Consider the following 10666-nt stretch of genomic DNA (forward strand, 5'->3'; position numbering starts at 1 on the left):
AATGTAGATGAAGGGCTCCATCAAGAACTTCATATTCTTCTAAAGCATATAGCATGCATGCTCGTACATGCTAGGTAGCCATTTTGAGATATCATCCGTCATGTACATACATGCTTATTTTTTAATTGAACATACTTGGTTTTCACCAATGTTTTAAAGAATTTATTTTAATTGGGATGTTTGGGGGGTGGGGGAGGGGAGCTGTTACACATTTTCGGGGAAGCGTGGGGATCAAATTTGTGCTTAATGGTGTTGTGATTGTGACGATAACAAAGAAACCCAAAGGCCCGTAAGCGCGTATAAGAAGCTGGTTTGGTGGTGGGAATGTGGATTGGGGATTTGCCTTGCAAGAGATGAGATGGAAGGCGATTGATGATATGGGCTGCTGTAAGGATGCACTCACCCCAAAATTCTGGGGGTAAGCGGGCATGAAAGGAGATGGAAGTGTTTACGTTCGACCACCCCATTTTGTTGTGGGGTGTCAACACAACTATGTTGGCGCACAGTCCCATGGTTGCTAAAAAAATCTTTGGAAGCATGGTTAAAAAACTCACAACCATTATCGGTGCGTAGTTGCTTGATGAGGCAACCAAAGTAGGTTTTAACCATGGGAAAAATTTCTAAGATATGTCCAAGCATCAAATTTATGATTTAATAGGTAAATCCAAGTGCAACGGGAAAAATCTTCCACTATAGTGAGGAAATAGCGAGCACCTCAAAGAGCAGGTGTAAAGTATGATCCCCATATATCACAGTGAATTAAATCAAAACATTTAGTCGTGGAAATCACACTTGAGGGAAAAGGGAGGCGGGTTTGTTTGGCTAAAGGACAAATTGAATAAATATGCTTCTTAATAATGGAAATATTAGAGTCCAATTTATTCAAAGTAGGGAAAACATTATTAGAGGGGTGACCCAGGCGGGAGTGCTAAAAGTCAGGGGAGAAATGAACCATAGATGCCAAAATAGGTGGGGGTGATACGTCCAGGATGTAAAGACCGCCCTACACCTTACGCAATCCACTCCTTTGTGTTTAGGTCCTGAAAAACACAATGAGAGGGGTAAAAAATCACAAAACAACAAAGTGACTTAATAAGTTGAGGAAAAGAAAGAAGATTGAAACCAAATGAAGGAACAAATAGAACATCAGACAGTGGTAAAGTGGGTATGGGAATGCAGGATCCAATGTGTGTGACATGAGTTTGATGACTAGTAGGTAGCATGATAGGAGAAGAATGGGGTTTAGGGGAACTGGAAATAGAGGAAGAAGAATCTGACACCATGTGATGGGTAGCGCCTGAATCAATTACCCATATAGGAAAAGTTCGAGCAGTACTTGCAGAATTTGCCAATGGTGTGTTATTACCCGATTGAAGCATGGATATAATTTGATTGTATTGATCTTGGCTAAAGGATGGTGCAGGCAACGGTGCCACAACAGATGTGGCAAGGGAGTGAGCATTGGGCATCAATGGGGAAGGAGCAGCAGCTTTGGAAGAATTCTTCAGTGGATAGCCATGCTTCTTGAAGCAACGAGATTCCGAATGACCATCAAGGCTACAAAAAGTATAATGATAATGCGGCTTTGGTTTACCCAATTTGGTGCGATCACCAACAGCAGCAAGGGCGGATTGGGTTAATGACGAGTCTGGTGATGCAAGAATGGACCGTTGACGTTCTTCTTGAAGTAGAAGAGAATAAGCATGGTTAATGGCAAAGGATCCATTAAGAGAAGTTGAATGCGAATGGAAGTATATGAGTCGTTGAGACCCATAAAAATTCCAGCAATCAATCCCGTTGAAGGAGATTGGAATGGTGCTGTAACACCACAGGTGCAATCCGGGTAGGAACTATATGAGGCGAGCTCATCCCAAAAACCTTTGATAATGGTGTAATAAGACGCCAAAGAAGAAGTCCCTTGACAATGGGTAGAGATTGCACGACGGATCTCAAATATCCGTGAGGCATTCTTTTGAGAGAAGCAATCATGGAGGTCGACCCAAACATCCTGAGCCGAGGAAGCATAGAAGACACTATGGGCAATGTCAGTTGCAAGGGCATTCATAAGCCAAGAGAGGACCATGCTGTTGCACCGTGTCCATGGAAGAAGCAAAGCAGATTCAGCATTGGGTTTGGAAATGGAACCATTAATGAACCCAAGTTTGTGTTCGCCTCAAGGGCCATGCGCATGGCACGACTCCAAGTGGGGTAATTGTTACCGCTTCAGAGCACAGTAACAAGTATAGCACCTGGGTTGTCAGAATGGTGTAAAAAAATGGAGAAGATCCATCAAGAGGAATACCAGTAGCAGTAGCAGTTGCAGCAATAGCATTGGAATCGGCCATTGAGAGAATGAAGCTTTTGAAGAAAAAAATGCAAGAAATATTGAAGGATCGTGAGTTAGGCTGATACCATTTTAAGAAGGCAAATAACTATTTTGGAGAAGTGTGTATATTCAATTAGATTGAGGTGAACTTATACAAAAGAATGAGGAAAGAAATAAGGCAAGTCAATGAGGCAATCTTATCTACAACAAAGAATCAAGGGAAGGTAAACAAGGTAAGCTTATTTACAGCTATATTGTCAATATGACTAATGGAAGAGCTAAATCAGGAATATGATTTATCTCTAATACGTCTCTCTCATATCTTCCCCTCTTCATCACATCACTCATGATGTTAAAAAAAACCCTAACATATTCCAAATTCTTCATCAAAGGATTTTTCTCTCTCGGCTCCCTCCTTTCCCTGGTGTTGCATTAGTGGAAGATTATTGAGTGAAATCTCGGATTTGAAGACAACAATGGCGGACCAGAAGAAATTGATGGAGCTTGGAGGTATTTGATTTCGACGTCGACATATATTCTGGCTCTGTAGAATGCTTTAGCTACAAAAGTTCAGAATTTGAAAGATGAAGTGAAGGTATGTTCCTTTCTTAAACCCAATTTCTTCTTCCATTGAGATGGAGTCTCTTACCATTATTGTAACCAAATCGGGTTTGGACCCAAGGCCCATACCCGCGCCCACTTGGGGCAGATGCGGGTCAAGAGGACCCAACTAGGGTTAGGGTTTGAAGAAGGGGGCCACATGGTGGTCCCCCCCTTATATATATATATATATATATATATAGATTGAGAGAGGCTGCATTAGATAAGTGATAACTGCAGCCCCTGTAATCCCCACGTTCTCTCACCCTCTCTCGTCCTGCTCTCTCCCTACAGTGTGTGTGTTCTAAGAGGCATTCATCATTGCCTAGGGACTTGGAGTGTGAACTATTGATTGCCTATCGAGTGCAACACCGCTCTCTCCCTACAGTGTGTGTGTTCTAAGAGGCATTCATCATTGCCTAGGGACTTGGAGTGTGAACTATTGATTGCCTATCGAGTGCAACACCGCCAGGGAGACACTACGCTGTTCGTGCGGCTGTCAATCAAGAGTTATCGCGATCCTCTTCCGCTGCGTCATGGATATCACGCTACGAAGGTAACAATCGATATTCCTTCTATATTTATTTAAGATTGGTATCAGAGCTTGTAATGTTCTTGATTACGCCGTATATTGTCGCGAATCATCGCGCCACATCGTGTTTGGCTGCGGCTAAGCCGCATAGTGAAACTTAGGCTGTTTTTTTTATTGTCTTCAACCTTTTGTGGCCACGGATCTCTAGGCAACTGCTCTCATGGCCTTCGTGGTCTGCACCGAGCAAAGGCAGGCTAATTTGGGCCCATCTCTGCGAGTTTGTGTGACTCTAGCAGTAGGTCTGTTTGGAGAGTTTTTTATTTTATTTTATTCATGTTTTTGCATATTTAAAAACAAAAATTGCTCCACACGACTTGAGACATGCGCGGCCTTATGGCTGTAGCAGATTGTTGCGCACGACTTGAGACTGTTGCTCCTCCTTACCACAGGCTGCAGACCTGTGTGGCTTGTGTGCTGTTTGGTCACTGCCATTAGGTCCTGGTCTCATGCGCTATTCGAGTTGCAAGACCATCGGCGGCCGGAGTGCGTGGCTCTATCGCTGCTACAGCTGCTGTAAAATAAAAAAATAAACAAGGAAGATTAATAGCCAAGGCATACCAGACAGTGGCCGGAATCCGCTATAATTGGCAGTGACCAAAGCCGTTGCAAGTTGAGGCAGCGAGTCCGCCAGCCACTGCCGTGGCAGCCATGGCGATAATGGTGCTGGTTCTGCATTTTTCTTGGAGTAGTTGGAGGGTTGGGGAAGGAAGAGGGACTTGGACTCTCTTTTCAAAAGTTTCCCTCAACCCACGTGTTGCACCCACCATCTTTATTTAAAAAAAGAACAAAAACAAAAGTGGATAAAACCAAAACGGTTTTGGTAAACGAACTGGACTCTTTTGTTTAAAGTTTCCCTTCTACGTGTTGCATCATGTATAAAAAACAAAAAACAAAAACAAAAGGGGATAAAACTAATACGGTTTTGGGTAAACCATAGTGGTTTTTGAACTTCTGTTGTTCATTTTTTTTGGGAATGCTGTTTAGTAAATTTTTTTTTATATATTATTTTATGGTTATTGCATGGTGTTTCTGGAATAAAGGCCATAAGGGCCTGTTTGTTTATAATTCCAGAAATAGTTGATAATGACTTGTTTAATTAGCATTATTGCTTATGTGAATGCTTTAATGTGTTTTTTTTTTCATGCTTGAGTGTATATTGCACATTTTTATATTTTGCTTAAAATCAGTTAAGCAATTTATGTGTTGGCAATTTTACCCATTACCCTCCCATGGTGGTTATTGACTCATGACTCGCTCCATTTTTTTTGGGATGCGTGGTCGACCTCCACCCATCGCCCTATGTATGATTATGCATGTTTTGGGTTGGAGGTCATGATTGGTATTTTATATAAGTGGACATGTTACTATGTATATGCGTTAGAGGTAGAATTCGTGTGTGATGTAAAGTGCGGTGCTCCCTACTCAGTAGATTGATGTAGTAGGATTTGCAAGTTGTAATTTTTGGGACAATGTAATTATAATTTTGAGAAGCCTTGTAAAGGGTTAGCGCCCCGCACTGCATATCACGTGCTTATACTACCTTGACATGCCACTTTAAATACTAATCGGGTTCCATTGTAGGACCTATGCGCTCACGTATGTCTGGCGCAGTTTGTGGATTCGACATGCCCATTCCTCCTTTTATGTTTGATTCACTCAAAATCAATCAAAATTATAGGTCCCACCACCACTAATGTGAGATTTGATTATGAGCCATGGCAAAAATTTTGGTCTCACTCTGTGGTACCTGGAACCCATAATTTTGATAGGATTTTTGGGGTGAATTCATTAATGGATGTGCAATTAATGTCGCGCTATTGTGGTTTGTAGAACAATGGCAGCCTCCAAAAATGTGATTGCTGACTTGAACAAAGGTGAAAAATTAGAAGCCCCCAACTATGACCTATGGGCTAAGAAGGTTTGTTTTCTACTCAATGAGTAAGAATATCTGGACTTTATCACCACTGAGATGCAAAAGCCCCCTGAGGGCACTATGACCCAGGCTCGTAGGGACCTTGAGGCTTACGATACCTAGTTTAAAAAGGATCGTAGCACGCACTACATTTTATTGAGCAGCATGCATGACTATCTGCTTGGTGAATTTGAGACATACACCACAGCGAAATCCATGTGGGATGCACTGAAAACAGCTTTTGGGGGTGGTATGTCCACCACCAGGTTGAGGGGCCTCACCTTGAAATTTGAAATGTATAGGAAGGATCCCAAGCACACCATTACTGAACACCTTAGGGTGGTCAAAGAAATGATCAGGAAACTGAAAGAAGCTGGGAATACCCTAACAGATGAGCAGCAAGTTCAAGTTGTTATTCGAACACTCCCAAACTCCTAGAACCAGATGAAAATTGTTCTTACACACAATGACAATATCAAGAACTTTTGTGATATTGCTCAACATGTGGAACTTGAAGCGGAGCGCCAAGAGGCAAACCGCGCTACTACCTTAGTCACCCAAGGTGACAAGCGCAATAACAAGAAACGCGCTAGACAAGGAAAACTAGGAGGTCAGGGTAGGGCTAAAAACGATGTGCCAAAGGAAGGAAATATCGCCAAGCGTAAAAGGGGTAAACATGGTGGCAGAAGGGATACCAACAAGATGACTTGCTATAACTGCCACAAAAAGGGACACTTCGCTCATGACTGCACTGAGCCGAAGAAGGTACCATATCATCCTAGCTCTCTATGTACCTTTGTGTGTACACATGTCTTTGTTGCTAACACACAGTCTGATTGGATTGTGGATACAGGAGTGACAAGACACATAGCCAGAGATCGAGCAGGGTTTGTAGATTATAGAAGGATTTCGGCTGGTTCGCAGAGCATCTTTATGGGGAATGGAACAAGCGAGGACGTTAAAGGTGTTGGAGTCTACCAACTCCAACTGCGCACTGGGCGCACCATCCTACTCCATGATGTGCTTTATGCACCTAGCATCCATCATAATCTACTTTCAGTTATAGCTATGTTAACTTTAGGATATTCATTTACTATTGATGCAGAGGGTTTTACTTTTATTTTGGATAATGACGTTGTTGGATATGGTTTGATTTATGATGGTTTTATTAAATTAGATCTTATTGATTCCTCACCTTCTGAGTCTGTCTTTGTGATTGATGTGAATGCGTGTTCTGAATCCACTACTTGGCATGCTAGAGTAGGACACATAGGGAGGGATAGGATGACTAGGCTAGCTCGAGAAGGCCTATTAGGACCACTCACTAAAGTCACCTTAACAATTTGTGAGCCCTGTCTAGCAGGAAAGCTCATCAGAAGCCTTTTGGTAAGGCAGTCTATGCAACTTCTCCCTTAGAGCTAGTCCACTAAGACATATGCGGACCTATGAATGTAAAGGCAAGCCATGGCTCCTCATATGCGGATTATTCGCGATACGGTTATGTGTATTTGATCGCTCCCCGCTACGAAGCATTAGATTGCTTCAAGCGCTTCGTAGCAGAGGTTGAGAATCAGTTAAGCAAGAGTTTAAAGACTCTGCGCATTGACCGGGGACGCGAGTATCTCTCTGATCAGTTTAAGGAATTATGTGAGGAAAAGGGGATATGCAGGCAATTGACTATTCCTCACACTCCACAGCAAAATGGTGTAGCGGAAAGGAGAAATAGGACCCTCTTAGACATGGTTAGGTCGATGATGGCGTAGGCCAACCTCCCAATATCCTTATCGGGGGACGCTCTCTTGACTGCAGCCTACATCCTTAACAGGGTGCCTTCACAGTCAGTTTCTTCCACCCCCTATGAACTATGGAAAGGCGCAAAGCTCACTTTAGGGCATATGCGACCTTGGGGAAGTGCTGGTTCTGTTCACAATGCCTCCCACAAGTTTGGGAAGCTAGGCCCTAGAGCTAGAAACACATCTTTATAAGATATTCTAACAGCTCAAAGGGCTATGTGATGTACGGTGAGCACCCTGATGGAGGACTGACCGGGGTAGAGTCACGCGATGTTGACTTCATTGAGACAGATTTTACTAGCATTAGTGATGCGAGTAGGGATCTCGACCTCTTTGAGTTAGAGGACAACGTTAGCATCTCACCTACTCTCGGTGAGGGTGGGGAATTAACTCATCCTGTAATCGCCAGAGATAGTGAGACTGATCATTAGCCTAGTGGGAGTGTACCACCTAGTGGGAGTGTACCAACTAGTGGGAGTGTACCACTAGATGATCAGGAATCCCTTACGTGCAAGAGTGCACATGGACACGTACCTCATCGTCATCACCCGATTGAGGGGAACGTTGCCATTGGTGCACCAAATGATAAGGATGAGCCTACTATACGAGAAGCGCTCTCCTCATCTGCCAAGGATTTGTGGCTAGCTGCAGTAGAGGAAGAGTTAACCTCTATAAGCCAGAACCAAGTATGGGAGTTGGATGATCTTCCACTAAGGCGCAAGGCCATTGGAAACAAATGGGTCTTAAAAATTAAGCGCAAAGCGAATGGTTCAATCGATAAGTATAAGTCACGCCTTGTGCCAAAAGGTTATACCCAAAGAGAGGGTATTGACTATGAATAGACTTTCTCCCTTGTGGTGAGAATTGCCTCTATTCGCCTCATTCTAGCCATTGTCGATAAAATGAATTTGGAACTCTTCCAAATGGATGTTAAAACTGCATTTCTCAATGGAGAACTAGATGAAGAGATCTTTATGACTCAACCAGAGGGTTTTGAAGTCAAAGGTCAAGAGCGCAAAGTCTGCTGCTTAAAGAGATCTATTTATGGACTCAAGCAATCATCTAGGCAATGGTACTTCAGATTTCATCACACCGTTACATCTTTTGGGTTTGAGATGATTGAAGAAGACCATTGTGTATATGTCAAACGATCCAAGAAGAACTTCCTCATTCTTTCTTTGTAGGTAGATGACATACTATTGGCTGAGAATGACCTTGGGATGATTGTTGCCACTAAAGAGTGGTTGTCCTCCACATTTGAGATGAAGGACATGGGTGAAGCCAACTTTGTGTTGGGAGTTAAAATTGTGAGAGACCGATCTAGGAACTTTCTTGGTTTGTCTCAAGAGACTTATATCAAGAAAATCCTTGAACGGTTCCACATTCATAACTCAAAGCCTGTCGAAACTCCCATGGACAAGGCTTGTGTCTTGAACACTGATCATTCCTCCAAAACTGATCAAGAGAAGAATCAAATGTCCAACGTACCCTATGCAGCTGCAGTGGGTAGTCTGATGTACGCGATGATATGCACGTGTTCGGACATATGCTTTGCAGTTGGTATGGTTAGTCGCTATCAAAGTAACCCTGGTCCAGGTCATTAGTAGGCAGTGAAAAGAATCTTTAGATACCTACTTGTGTTGCTATATATATAAATCTCTTGTAAATAATATACATGTACAATAAAAAGAATTTTGTTCTAGAATGGTGTTATTCCCAGATCGACACTGAGAAGGGGATAAATTATTGTTTTTAAAAAATTTCTCCCACTAGGAACCTTTGACCCTGATGCAGCCCAAGTGCATCCATCTATGTTATATTTTGGGCTTTCTTTTCTTCTTTTAGTCTCAACCGTTGATTCATCATTAAGATCGATGGTTGAGATGTTGTAGTCACTTTTAGGATTTTCTTTATTTGCCTATAAAAGGCCTATCTATGTTGCTTGTAAGGCATCCTATTGTTGAATGAAATTTTCCAGTGTTATTTCAAGTACTCTTGTGAACCAAGTTGAGTTCCTCCACTTGAAACCAAGTTGAATTTCCAGCCTTCAATCATGAAGAATTGAAGAAATCTTCGATGACTTCGAAGTGTTGCCTTCATCAATCTTGAAGAGTTGATAAGTCTATCTCCACCAAAGGACCTAGAAGAGTACTTTCTTGGAGTTATTCTCATCTTCATGATGTAACACTTTAGGTTTCACAAACTCGGATCATGAGAGAATAATAGTTACAAGAGTGAAATCTCAAATCCGGACAGATTGACACTACTGTAGTAAAATAAGGATAACTTTCAGTATATAACTCGGTTTGAGTGATTCAAGTTGGGCATGAAATATAACAAATAGGGCTAAAACTTTTATTTTGTGGGTTTTTTGAAATTAGGAATAAAAGAGGGTGATATGGGGTTGTGAAGTTGAGGTCACTGCACAGATCCGAATTTGGGAAACTTATAGAACGAGTTCTCAAACTTGGTGTCCAATATAGAAATGAAAAGGGGTTATTATGAGCTCAGACTTGGGTTGAAAAGGATGATATGGATGAAACAAAAATATCAGAAATTGAGAGGAGAAGGTACGGAATAGGTAGGGATGATAGTAACTCCAAGAAAGTACTCTTCTAGGTCCTTTGGTGGAGGAAGACTTATCAACTCTTCAAGGTTGATGAAGGTATAGTTCTTCAAGGCTGGATGAAAGACCAACTCTTTAAGGAAATGAGAAACTCAACTTGGTTTCTGTGGAGAACTCATCATGGTTCAAATGTGCACTCAATGGAGCAACAATGATTTAAACATTCAACTTCTTTTATAAACAAGATAGGTAAGCTTTTTATAGACAAAACAAAGCTAAACCCTAAAAGCTCCTACGATATCTTGATTGTCCATTAATGTGATTCAAGGGTTGAGATTATACCACTACACAACTTGCTAAGAAAAGAAAATTATTTTTCAAAGAAAAGCAATCCACTATCTAGTGGGCTGAACCAACATTATATGACATCAAATAGACTCTAGTTCCTATGTCTTGGTGTAATCTTCCATATATTGAATCAATTCTCCATGCTGAAATTGAGATTTCCAAGACTTTCTTAATGGAGACTCAAGATAGAATTTTTAGAAGACCAAGATAATGCTCATAGGATGTAGTGTAGTATAAAAAGACAAAAGACTTTGACTAGGATCCCACTACTAGTTTTAGGCCACTTTTGAGTGGGGCTAGGATGTTGGGTTGAAAAGTGGTCTAACCACTTGGTGCTTGGTTCTATCTTGGCCTTGGTTCAATTAGCTCAAATGGGATTGGGCCCAGATTCGAGCTGACCTCCTTAAGGGTTGTACTTATGCATGCACTTGGACATGGATTTCATCATTTTGGGATGAATCACGTCACCTATCTTCTACCCATACTTGTTATTTTCTGGTATTTCTTCATATCCATCTCATCCTTTTCG

General features: G+C 41.8%; 1 protein-coding gene across 1 annotated transcript; it reads right to left on the minus strand.

Annotated features, from left to right (window-relative positions):
* Nucleotides 1-1010: 1010 nt before the first annotated feature.
* Nucleotides 1011-2083, minus strand: LOC122665736. Its single transcript, XM_043861881.1, has 3 exons — nucleotides 1771-2083; nucleotides 1311-1681; nucleotides 1011-1040 (listed from the first exon to the last, which is right to left on the minus strand). The coding sequence occupies exons 1-3, from the start codon at nucleotides 2081-2083 to the stop codon at nucleotides 1011-1013; spliced, it is 714 nt and encodes a 237-aa protein (XP_043717816.1).
* Nucleotides 2084-10666: the final 8583 nt, after the last annotated feature.

The sequence above is a fragment of the Telopea speciosissima genome, chromosome 6, assembly GCF_018873765.1.
Source record: "Telopea speciosissima isolate NSW1024214 ecotype Mountain lineage chromosome 6, Tspe_v1, whole genome shotgun sequence".
Lineage (NCBI taxonomy): Eukaryota > Viridiplantae > Streptophyta > Magnoliopsida > Proteales > Proteaceae > Telopea > Telopea speciosissima.